This window comes from Drosophila suzukii, chromosome 2R (genome assembly GCF_043229965.1).
Source record: "Drosophila suzukii chromosome 2R, CBGP_Dsuzu_IsoJpt1.0, whole genome shotgun sequence".
Classification (NCBI taxonomy): Eukaryota; Metazoa; Arthropoda; class Insecta; order Diptera; family Drosophilidae; genus Drosophila; species Drosophila suzukii.
In genome coordinates, this window is record NC_092081.1 from 9,193,453 (window position 1) to 9,207,253 (window position 13,801).

The following is a 13,801-nucleotide window of genomic DNA, read 5'->3' on the forward strand; positions in this document are numbered from 1 at the left end:
GTCAACTACTTTATCTTTCATAAACAAATTATCCATACATTTCATGACGTGATTTCACTTATTTGTAAGGTCCTACTTTTTTTTTAATTCTGATGTTAAAAGTATCTGTATCTGATTTTAAAAGATACAGATACATCTGATAGTAAGTATCTCAAAGTCGAGTATCTCGATCATAGGCATTCTTTCTGGTTTCATTTGTATTTCGCTGCGTATTTTTCTGCCGCGAGGGAAGCCCGCCCGCAAAATGTTCTATTGCTATTGTTGTAATTGCTTTGTTAAATAAAAAACAAAAAAAGAAGAAGAACGCGTAAAGTGAGCGCCGCGTTCTTGGCTTATTAGATCAATTGGTTTTGCACTTTTTGCTGTTGTACTGTAGCGTTGCCGCTTTGTGGGGTTTATTTATACATTTTTATTCTATTTCCCCCGCTGAGCGCCACCATCTCAGTGTACAGTTTTTGTTTGCTAATTTATAGTTAAAGTTTGTTTTTGGGTTGAGCAATTGCAAAACTTGGGGCTCTAATTGATTTAAGCATTCTAGGTGTCACGTTCAATTAACAGCATTTATTATTATTGGAGTAGTTTCTTTTGAGAACGTAGAGGAACTTTTACATGAAATACTTGTCATACAATCTGTAAACATACTTATCATTTATTATATTAAAGTTGGTATTAAATGTGTACAATGATAAATGATCTACAATAAATCTTGAACGGCTTTCTTGATTATAATAAAAGCATACCCATTGAACTGTTAATGAAATCATTTAGTTGTATATTCATTTCTGGCAGCCGTAAAAACGTTCCATAAATCACTTTCCTCCTTTTCACACCCATTAAAAATCGATCTCTGATAACGACAGCGAATTACCGAAAGAGCTTGACAACAACAATTGTATCAGAAATGCTGAAAATCCCCTGAAGTCTGAAACTTTCTGTGCCAAATCGAACGGAAGCGCTTCGATAAGAACTATTACACACACGCGGTCTCAATATGGAAAATACATATGTACATGCCATAGGAATAGTTTTTGATGTGTGTTCAGATGTACATTTATTTGGACAGTTGACGTACGATAACGCTCAGCACTTGGTCGCCGATGATATCACGAAGAAAGGTAAACAATCTAATCAATAAACACAATCAAGCGAGGACGAGTGGTACGCACTCATCTATTAGAGCAACACGTATATATAGACATGTCTAAATACGTGTATGAAGGTACACAGGAAGAAATAATCGGCTATTCCGGGATCCTGTGACATCATAATTTTATTTTGAAACATTTCCATATGCTATTCTTCATCATACTAATAAATTTTTTTATTCGAACGGACATTGTATATAACAAGAAGATTTTATAGTCTTGATAAGATTATGATTATTTTAATAGTAGAATATGACAGCATAAAACTTATATTGGTATGTCTGGAAAGTTGAATTCCTATTGTTTTATTGCAACTGAGGTTTTTTAACAGATGTATGTGATCAGGTAATGATATCATTAAAAAATTTTAAACTTGGAGTATTATATGTTTCACAAGAAAAATCTTCATGGGTATCTTATGTATTTAAATCATGAAATAACAATGTTACAAACTGATCTTTAGATATAAGCCATTATTTAGGTACATATATCATTTAAAACAATTTGTCATTTGTAATCTTAGTCATAGATAAGTTTGAAAACTGCTTAATCTATCCAATAGCAGTAGTTTTTCTGGGTGTATGCATACGAATATCCGTATCTGTGTAATACCAGTCGTTGGTACTCGTGACGAGCTCGTACGATTAATCGAACAGGCGACGCTGCCACATGCACGCGACGATTGATTACAGCAATAAAACGTCTATCGCATCGATTGATTTAAAAATATAAACCCACACACACACAGATACATACATGTGCAGAGCCTTCCCAAATGATCGGCAATTGGGCTGCACGGCAGCAATTAACCGGGCATCTGTATCGGAGTATCTGTGCGAGCGGCGAGTATCTGTGTGTTAGTGGCGAGTATCTGCGAGTCTGGCAAACATAAATAGGCACAAGTGGCCGGCCCCAAAAGTGCAGCAATGGCAACAGCACCAACAATAACAACAACACCCAGCGTACGTCGCCCCCGATGGGTTCTTACTCATTCACGCATTGGGTAATCGATACACTCGCAGACACACATGGAGAAACGCTGCTCAGCCGCCGCCAAATGAAACCATTAAGCGCTACATAAAACAGTCGTCGTCGGGGGATGTCGTGGGTTAAGGGGCTACGCAGGGGTACGGTGGTGCTGGGGCGACGCTGGAAACATTGCAACCAGAAGCTACGATCGCCAGTGCCGCCAAAGTGGCGACAATGCCACACCTAGAGAAATGGGTACCGAGTCAAACGATTCTTTGTGATTCTTCAAATTCCAATTTTGTATTATTTTAGTGTTCTATTAAAAAGAAATCTTTTTAATCTAATGAATGTTAAACATAGTTTCCATTGCTTAGAACCTATTTTTAACAAGGCAGTAACAGCAAAGGCTACATCAAGTTATATGGACGTTATGCATCTTAATGTTTATATAGGCCTTGTTAGTATTTTCTAATTTTTAATTCTCACTTTGAAATAAATTACTGTGTTTATTAAAGAATGTATTGAATGTATGAATGTAATGTACAAAACAGAAACACTATTATTTATAATAAAAATAGAAGATCAGTTGTAAAAGAGTTATTATAAAGAAAATACTAATTTATAGAGGTGCCTCCACAATATTATTAGAGATCGCTACATTTCTAAGATTTGGTTAAAAAAGTTGATCACACATAAAAATGTAATATGGCCAATTAAATACCATTTACAAAAAAAATTAATCAAAATTCTTTAAAAATATTAGAATGATCCAAAAAATGTGCGAAAAAGTGAGTAAAATAAAATGGATTTCCCTGATCTAAACTTTAGTTAAAAAAGTGATCATACATAAAATTGTAATATGGCCAATTAAATACCAATTACAAAATAATTTCAACAAAATTCTTTAAAAAATATTAGAATATTCCCAAAAAATGTGTGATAAAGTGAGTAAAATAAAATAGATTTCCCTGATTTTTTTCCAGTGCAACTTTGGCTCCAAACTCCGGCGCAGACAGACAAAGCAAACAATCAGAGAGCCAGGCAGCAACGGCAACAGCAACAGCAACAACACAACACGGCGACGTGATCATGTCTGGCCCGTTCAGCCGTTCAACCGTTCAGCAAATGTTGGCGACGTCGTCGCCGTTCGGCGGCTCCAACTTTGTTATTATTACCGCTCGTGCACATGCCCCCAACTGCCCACGATTCGATGATGTTGCCGCCGTCCGCAGAGCAAACAGGTTTGACCATTCACTTGAACTGCTTTTGGGAGTCGCCATCGATGGTATGGCAGGGGGAGGGGGCTGTACCAGGGTGGGCACTACCAGGGGAAGGCTTCTTCTTCGTCATCGACATTAAACGTAATCAATAGAGCGAACTTCTTTAATTGAGCATCGTCAACGTGCGAGAGACAAAAGCGAAGCGACAATCAAAACTAATTGAATGCACAGTGCAAAAAAAAACCATAATAAGATAAAAGAAGGAGGATTGATTGCCTTTCGGAAAGTTATTAGCTCACGGAAAAAAATATTTTTGATATAAATTATACGAAAATAAATATAGGTATTCTCAAGTGTTCTTATTCTTATTGTATTAGGAATCCTCGGGGAGAGATTTGGAAAACATTTTTTAATAATAATATTTAATATACGCTAAACTTGTAAATATCTTGAAGGATAATCTGTTATCTTCTAGTATTTTAAAATTTTAACATATTTATTGATTATAATAGATTCCTTCAAGATCATGTATACACCTTTTAAACCAGGGTTTTATAAAAAACCATACTTATGGAATCGATTTAAAAATAATGTACCCTATTTTACTGTGCTGCATTAATAAGTATTATATTCCAAAACCAAATTTCCATTTCATCTATAATTACATGGCACATAACAACCCGCCTAATTACGCATTGCATAGTTATGGGCGTTATCGATTTTGGAAGCCGCTTAGTCCAAATGGCAAGTTGATGGACAGGCCAGCCAGACAATTTGAGTCTATGTAGAACGAGTATTATGCGGTTGTCATGGGGAAACTCCCCAGATAGAGTTTATGATGGATTGGGAGTAGTGTTGGGTAAACATGTTTAAGTGAGTAAATAAACTCGTTCATTTAGCACACTCAGTTATTCAGTTGCTCACTTGTTCAGGGAGTAGCATCAGTAATAAATTTAATCCCATGGTTATTAGATTGAGGAAAGTCCGCTCCTATATATTAATTTTTGGAGGTCTCGGTTAGAGGTCACAACAGAAGATAAGTATGAGTAAACAAATTTTAGGACTAATTATTCTTAGATCCTAACTTTATAAAACCATAACGATTTAAACATAAACTGTAAACGAGAGAACTCTCTTGAAGTGGGTTAATGGAAAATTATTCTTTGTAAGTGAACTATAAATAATGTGGCTAATCAAGGAGGAATCATTTTTCTGAAAATTCCGAGCTGATTTCCAAGAAATCGGATGCCCATCCGAGCAGTTCGATCCGCACTATCAGTAGGTGGCCTTTCCATTGAAAGGCTATCGCTTTGGCTTCAGAGTTTCTTAGTCAGACAGCCTGGTGGTGATGGTGGTGGTGGATTCGATTCCATTCGAATCGACTCAAAAGTGACTGCATGCGTCAGCACTGAATAAATAAACGTAGACGCCCAGACCTTAGTCAACTGCCAACTACAAGTTTTCGACATTAAATGTATATAGTAGGCACAAACAGAATTGACCGCGTGGAGCTTTGGGTGTTTGAGGCCGCTTAACTTGGCCATTATGGGACTGCCGACTGCCGATTGCTCATTTGTTGACACGCAACACTGGCTTTTGGCCGTTGGCAGTCAACAGAAAATTTAGTGTGAGTAACACTGCGCCGGGGGACAGAGGTGGAATAATCTGCGAAAACAGCCGCCCAGTGCGGATTTCAGTTATTTTAGTTTGTTTGCCCAACCTCAACTATCCAAAAACAACAATCAGAAAAGCCCCCCGGGGCTGTAAACGATGAATCAAGTGGAATTTACATATATTGGTAGATCCATCTGCCTCGCATTAAAGGCAACTGCAGCAAAGTTATATAAATGGGGAAATTTCTATGACTAAATCTTTAGTAAGGGGTATATTAAATCTTTATTTATAAGCAATTTGTGTCTAATAATTTAATGGTATTAAAGAAGCTCTAAGAAAGTTATTTAAGAAATGGTTTAAAAAAATGTAAGACTAAATCTTTGTTGTATAGGTATCTATAAATGTAATAGTATTAAAAAAGACCTGAAGAAGCTCTACAAAAAACAATTTTAGTTCTTAATAAGTATTAATACATAAATCTTTGTAAAAGTTAATCAATAAATTTTGTAGGATTGGACAAGGTCTATATAAATTTAAATATTTCTTTTAATAAATCTGGCTATTAAAAATCGTAAACGTTTTTAGTTCCAAGGTTAGAGAAATAATTATAATTTACACAAATATATTTGTGTTAAAATAACTGATGAAAATTCTTTGAATTTTGGAGGAACCGTTTTCGGGCTAAAAATCTGAACTAATTGCTTTTCAGTTCCTCCTTAGAGTACTTGATATTCGCAAGTACCCCGCATTCCCAGTTTTGTGTACACTAGACGAGAGTGGATGCCTCTGGCGGCTGCTGTTGCTCCGGCTGATTGGGAATCGCCAGTTTGGCGACTGGGCTCGCACAGCTACGGATACAGATAGAGATACTCACTGGCTGCGGCTAGAGATACAGATACAGCTACAGCTACAGATACAGATACTTTTGTACACATTCTTCGGCACGACGCTTGTCGACGTACTTGTAGCGTCTATAAAATCGCTTTATATTAAGCACCGAGAGCAGTAAATAAAACGCAAAACGCGGCGATCGCAGACGAACGACGCCAACGAAAATATGCCTTGGAATGTTCAGATCTCCGAGACTCTCTGATTGTCGCCCATACGCATATGTATATCTCGAAATCTGCATCTAAATCGGATTTTCTTGACTGTAACTGCATGGGCTTTTGGGCTTGTTTGCCATTCCTTTTGTTGGCCACATCATGGCCGCATATTTGCATACGCCAGCAGCTGTTTACAGTTTCACATGTCAGCTAATTGAATCGGTTTAGCTATGCTTTTGCTACTTTTCAACTGGCCCAGACATCAGCGAGACAGCTTAATCACTTGCGTCAATGGATTTGCTGGCTGCTTACCTGGCCGGAACGAAAACGTAAGAACAAAACTGAAATAGTGCTAGAACAGACGGAATGGCATCATTATGCGGGGCAGTAGAATTTCCCGGGTAAAACCCATAAAATCATCAATAGACCCTCGCAGCGAAGGGATATAATCAGGGCTCACTTGGCCATTGGCCACTTGACTTGACGCACTTAAGCCCGGCGCTAGGCCAACAACCAAAGGTCCTAAATCCTCGACAGGTCAGACTTTAAGGCTCGATGCCATTAAAATTGCCATGGCAGCACATTCAAATTACACCCATCTAGAGATTTTTGGGTTGAGCAGGTAGGTTTGGATGGTCTAGGACACTTCTGGTGAAAATCCTTGCCGGGTTTCCTTTTTCACACAAATGTATCTTTGATGTTGTAAATGGGATTTAATTGTTAAGATGCTGCTAAAGATATTTCTTATAAATATTCTTTAACGATACTTTAAATCTATTAGCTAATTATTTTTAAGATCGAGGTATACATATTTTTTTAATCTAATTCCTAATTATTTTCCTTTACGTTTTTCAAAGAAAGATAAGCCTTTATTTTGTTATCATTATGTTAACATTATTATTTTTCTGAATTTTAATTGATTTAAGGTTAAAAATATGTAATTTATAGACCTTTTCTTTAGGATTATATGACCCACGTTTTGAACCACTCCAGAAACGTTATCGGAGTGATATCATTATTATTGGTATCTACGTCACGTTTGAGCTTATCGGAATGAAAGTGAAATGCGGCTGACTTCGGCAAAGTAACTATAATCGCATAATCTTCTCCGATACGCTTGCACACACACACACATTCGGATTCAAAGATACTTTATTGTGGCTGATTTGTATAGATGTATGTACATACGTGTGTAAGTACTGGATTGCCTCAGTTATATATAAACCAGAAGTATCGGTGTGTGAACTCTGTCGTGAATCACGCCATTTGGTCTTATCAAGCAAAGCTCTCATCGCCTCTATTTCATTATTTCATGCCTATGTACTGAGCACGCACTTTATCAATATTGCTAAGCATTCGCTTATGTATCTGTGAGATTGCTTTGTGCTTGGCACCCATAACAACTGTATTAAACGGCATTCGACATGAGTGGCAAACCATCTGCTTTCCCCACCTCGATTGCCCATAGATAAACATTACTATTTCTTTTTTTTCCGGGAAACTTTTGTTGCTAGACCTCTGAAGGTCATCGCTATATCTCCCAGTAAATTTCTCTATCGTAGATCTTATAGATTTTATTGAAACTATAGAGGGCCCTTGGTTTATAGACTGCGATAGCTGGTAACACATTGCCAGTTTTTCTCTGAGTCATGGTAAGTAAATTGATTGAGTTAACAGGCCAACCGCTATATAAGCAATGAGATTTATACCCAGCAGATGGGGAATTGAAATAAGTAAATGGGGAATTCACGGATTCAATATTGGGACTTAATCTTAATAATGATGTGAATTTATTCATTCTTCAGCATTATTATTTTCAAAACGAAATCAAAAATGTCAACTCACCTTTAAGTTTTTCACGCGCCGTTTCCAAAGCACTCTTGCGTGAATTCACAGTAGATTCTGAAAATAAAAAAATATATATTAGTATAAAAGAATTCGTTAGTGTTCCACATATACACTGTACAATTTTCAAGTGCATTTTCAATGTTGTATTCGAGACAAAGCTCGCCCACAAAAACGGCCGCTGGCATTTCACTTGGTGACGTCAAAAACGAAGGCCAGGAAAATACCAAAGAGTACGGGAAAATCGAACTGAGGAAAGCACAACATCTGACACACAGATACACACATCTATACTACACTTCATAGTCAATAAAGTATTCAAATGGCGTGGGGGAAAAACCGAAAAGAAGCAGAGCCAACTGTTGCCAATTTCCATGGGGGCGTGGAAAATCCGAAATGGCGGCAGACGGAGGCCATCAAACCAAGCTGAAAATTCATTTCCACCCAAAAATGTTTACAAGCCCATTCGGTTGCGCTCTTTAGCTAATTTTAAAATAGACACACGCTTTGTGGGAGAATCTCTTTCTGCGCGTACCGATATAATTTGAAATATTTCGCTGAATTTTAGCGCAAAGTGAACGTGAAAAACGCATTGACGAGTGGCCAAAAATACCATGCGATGTTCCTGCCAAATTGTGGCGAAATTCCCAATGATGGTACTAAAAATACATCTAATGGGTATAAAACAAACAAGCGTTTCCGATGAAAAATCTTTGGGATTCGTTTTGCTCAACAGCTGCTTCAGACATTTGAATGACGCACTTTTTTTTTACGGAATGATAAGAAAAAGGGGGCTTTTTAAAGACAAAACACCAAATATCAAAATTTTTACAAATTATTTTTGGTCCCATTCGTAATGCTAAAATGTTGTGATTACATGAATTAAATGTATGAATTCATTTTTACAAATCTTGCCTAGAGTCTTATCTGTTTTATGTGCTATACTTTATAATATACGCAATTTAAATTTCAGTCTTCTATTTCAGTCATAATTGTTCATGCCAGGAAGTACCCTAATTTCCATGTAGACCATTTAATAACGATTGCTGCCTTTGAATGGGGCATGATGACTGCTTATCGGCAGTCGTCAATTTTATAGAATAGATATTCTGTAGCGCACTCGAGTTAAGTCGCCTCGAGTGGCTGCACTTTGAACGCATCAGCGATAAGCTAAAGATTCTGATCCCCTCTTGAAATCGGGCCCCCGTAAATATGCAAGTCAAATTGGCTAGAGCCCGGGCTTTTGCAAAAAAGAAAAAATATAGAAGAGAGGCAAAAGCATGATGGAGAGGAAAAAAACCTGCATGCAAATTAAAGCAGGCACCAGGCTAACAGCAATGCAAGGCAGGCAGCCAGCTGGTGGATGTGGCTGAGAACAAGAAACCTGGCCAAGTGCAGAAATCGGAAAAGAAGTTGGCCCAGGTAGCCGCGAAAGCCGAGAACGCGGCCCCGATTGCGCACGCATCTCCAATCGCATCTCCAAGTTCCAGCGTTTTTACCACCTGCCGCACTTGTTTATGGCCGCGACTTGTTGGCGACCAACTTTGGCTTTGGCCGCTGCTTCTCTTTTTTTCCAGCCAAAGCGGAAACATGCGCATCAAAGCAGCATCAGCAGTCACACGGAGAAAAAAAAGATACGAAAACTACCATAAATATGAATGGTAAATCCTATTTTATCTAGATAAATTTGCATAGGGATTACCACAGGCAAAGTTATATTATGGAGGTTATAAAAGTTATATTATGGAATGACCAGGTTTTTCTTTTCACAGCATACTTTGAGACACCTTATAAAGTCGGTGCCAAGTAATATTGCCAGAAATTTAAGTCCTATTTAAAGTTCAAAAATGTACCCGAAGATTACCTCATTCCAAGGTGTCTAAAATTATGCTACGATGTCTTTTCAGGCGAATCGAACCAAGCTATATTACCGGAGGGTAATTTTTTTACATTATACTTTTAGACACCTTTTAAAGCGAGTCCCAAATATAATTGCCAGAAACGTAAGTCCTACTTAAGTTATACAAATTTACAAGGTGATTACCTCATTACAAGGTGTCTAAAAATATACTACTATTTTTTTCCAGGACCATCGAACCAAGTTATAGTTATATATATCTAATCATAGGACCATGTTCTTCTTCGCTCAGCATATTTTTAGACACTATTGAAGCCTCTAGTGATCTTTGTGGTACCCTTAATAAAAATTATAATATGTTTATAGGCACATTAAATTTTTGACGGATTTATCATACTTTCGGGTCCTAACAATATCACGTAATTGAAAACTCTTATAAATTTACATCGCTTTAAATACATTGAACTCAACAATTTTTATACCCGTATCAAACATTTGATTTGAAGTTTACATATATGAGTAAATCATCTGCTGATAAAGCTTTTTGGAAAATTTAAAATTAAGCTTATCAGGGCCCTACGTTTTTCTCTTTGTGCATCGCAGATTGAAATTGGCAATGTCGTCGTCATCGGCTTTTGAGCCTCTTTTCTTTTGGCTCTTGGACATGGTCTTTTTTTTTTGCTCGAGAAAACTGGTTACGAGGTTGCTGCAACCAGTTTAGCAGTTTATTCACTGAATGTGTGTACGTTTCTGTGTGTGATTGGGGGAAGCCTCTCATCGTCGTCGACGTCGTGGTTGTTGTTATTGTTGCTTTTGTTGTTGTTGCTGGCTTACTAATTGTTGGCTCGAATGTTTATAGAACAATTAACATTTGCGGCTCATTACGCATACGCTGGGGCGCATGAGCTCAGCTAGCTGAGTAGCGAAGCGATGCGATGCGATGCCATGTGATGCGATCATAGCCAGTGGGGCGTATGAGTAATGTCCCTTGAGGGGCGAGGAATACCGAATACCGAATACTGACAATGAAATGATTCAGCCATTTGTGGGTAGTTGTTTATTTATAGAGATGGGTTCTGGGTGATTTCTGTTTTGATAAACAAACCGAGGGATTGATTCCAGATGATAGAGGGGGTTTTCTTATAAACTTTAGTCAACTTTTATTTGCAATAAATCATTAAGGAAATAGAAAATGATTAACCAACCAATGTAAACAGAGATTAAGAATATTTATAACTGTAAATATTTGTATTTACTATTCAGATAGCAACAGATTTTACTGGGAATCTCTAAGTCAAATATACGATATATAAGATATCTAGTAAGGTGGCAAAGGAAATGCCTTAGAAAATGAGTGTTAGAAGAGAATCAGCAGATAAGAGTTCGAGAAAAATATATACAAAAGTTGAGTCCGCAGTTCAGGTAATGAAAATTCACTTCGAAGCGTCGCAATATTTGCAAATCGGCCCACTCTAACATATATACAAACACTCACACCCCCATTTGGCTTTGGGTTTCTCGTCGTTTTCAATTTCATTCGCAACTCAAATTCGTGACGTATGAGCCTGTTGATTGCGTAATATCTGCCGCTGCTGCTGCTGCATTTTAATTTGATTTATTTCAGCCAAGTTTTTGGGCAATTTGATTCACTTGCACTCTGAATACAGCAAAAAAAAAAACAAATTCGTCATTTTGCTTTGTTCTGGGTGCTATAAGGAAAAACAAATAGGTAGCCAAAATACAAATTAATGACAAATAAAAGTGCATTTCGAGCATTTTTTGTGCCTGCCAATTTTTTGCAGCTGCTGGCACATTTTATTAAAGACAAAAACAGCCAAAAACAAAAAAAAAAATATATAGAAAAGAATATGGTTATGGATATGCACATGGCCCACAGACAGGCGACTTTGGGCAGCTGTTCAAGTTGGCTTCGCGACTTTATCGGGGGTCTTGGATATATGTATGTATATGTATCTAGAGTGCGACCCACATGGAAATATTTGCCTAACTATGCCAAGAATTTGGCCCATGTGCGTGTGGGACTTGCACAACCCATAAACGAGGGGGGTATCCCCACATAACCATTCTCGCAGCCTGACAATTAAATGGCTTCGACTTCCCCGACGCGCTGAACAACTGGAGCAAACTGCTGGAATTCCTGTGACTCGACATTGTGGCTGCACTATCTACCAATTTGGTCTTATCTCTGAGAACTCGAGTACCTTCCTCGTTTGCCTTTTCAATTGTTTTATTTTCCCTTAGACCAACTCACTGACATCCGATTTTACTTGCCTTGAAAGTTGGTTTTTAATATAAATTTTAGTTAAAATGTAATCCCAATAAAACCAAAAACTTGAGCGGGCTTTACTTAACAAAGTTTGGTGTTCCCTAAGAGCTTATTACAAATTCTGTTTGTTGGCTTGCAGTCTGCCATCATTTTAGTTTAGCAACTTTATTAAAAGCTTTTGGCAATACAGTGAAGCTCAGGGATCGAAGTGGATGAGTACTTGGAAGTTATTAAGGATATTGCATTATTAAAAGGTGTATATAAGAGCTGCACATAAAAAATAATTTCTAAAATTTATTGTTTACTGATTCCGAGATTGCTTACTTCCTGGAATCTTAAATTTATGCATGAAAAAGTTCCCTAAAATTTGGAATTCCCATGTCGAAATAAACAATTAGCGAGAATACGCTAAACATGCGGCGATATCAAGAAAAATACATGTGTGTTTTATACATATAAGTTATGTATAAAAAGTGGGAGGGAGGTGGTCAAGGACACGTGACTATGCAAATGATTATTTGCGAAAAAAGTGATAAGAGCCAAATAGGTGGATGGAATCTGGAAATAAGAGTGTCGGCGCCCTCAAGCAAAATCAACAGCTGCTAGAAAAAATAAATATTTCAAGAATTATGAATGCAGCAGTTTAGTGTATCGACCATAAAATACCTCGCCTCTAAAAAGCATTGCATATTTTTTGGCGATCTTATGTGATCAATAGTAAGATTGTAAAGAAACGTGTTCTTTTGAACTTCCTATTTGTGGGATCTTTAAGAAATTTGGTATGTTACCGTGATTTGAAAAATTAGGGATTTTCTTTTATTTGTATTAAAGATACATAGATACATATGTATCTGTAGCTTTACATCGTAAGTTACCAATAGTTTTATTATCACTGATCTGTAACCGTAGATTTGAAAAATGAAAGATTTTCTTATTAAAGATACATAGATACATATGTATCTATATCTTTACATGGTAAGTTACAAATATGTTAATAATCTCCGATCTCTTAATTCAAAATAATACAAAACACTCTTTAATCCTACAAGTACCGCATATAAAAATATCACACATCACTAATCCGCTTCTCCACACCACTACACACATACAAATATCAATCTAAATATATGCTCGTCTAGTTGAATGAGCGCAAAATGGAATGCCAAAACGCTGACACCGCAATTATCAAAAGTTATTCACTTTTTATGCTTAATTTCCTTTGAATTGCATGCTCTTTCTCGCTCGCTCTCTCCCATTTTAAATACTTTCAATTTGTGTGCTTTCAACGTGCTGTTCAACCGAAAAGAGAGGGAATTCCCTGGGTCGAAATTGAAATTGAAGAGAGCTGCTTGTTGCGCTCTTTTTATTCCAACCGCTCTTTTGAAGAGTAATATGTATGTTAGTACATTTATTTTAATATGTTTTTTTTAGTCATAGGCTGATTTTTGTTGTTCTTGGCCGATTATCATTAGCTTTCGTTGTTGTTGTTCTTGCCTTAATTGCCTAGTATTTGTTTTTGCCTCTGGTTCACAAGCGATAAGATTTCACGGGTACTTTTCCCGTTTCTGTCGTCTACTTATTGCTGTTTCTGCTACCCACAAGATACAAATTCAAGAAAATATAGGAGGAAGAATTGGTAATTAGTTCAAGTTCAAGAATTTCAAAAGTAGAATTTAATGGTAAGGTAACTACGTCACTGGACAGTTAAATTATACGTCTTATTTGTTTTAACCTGCGTAAGCCATAATTTAAAAGAGCAAAAAACATATGGGCATTTCCATATTGTCGCTCGGGACGTTTGCATACTTTTAAAGTTG

General features: G+C 37.0%; 1 protein-coding gene across 1 annotated transcript in view; it reads right to left on the reverse strand.

The window, feature by feature from the left end:
* Positions 1 to 13,801, reverse strand: part of shn (zinc finger schnurri) — a 52,171-nt gene that overhangs the window by 22,159 nt on the left and 16,211 nt on the right. The window contains exon 2 of the mRNA XM_017073554.4: positions 7,840 to 7,896. Within this exon, the coding sequence (XP_016929043.3) occupies positions 7,840 to 7,896 (57 nt within the window). The remainder of the gene's footprint in view (positions 1 to 7,839; positions 7,897 to 13,801) is intronic.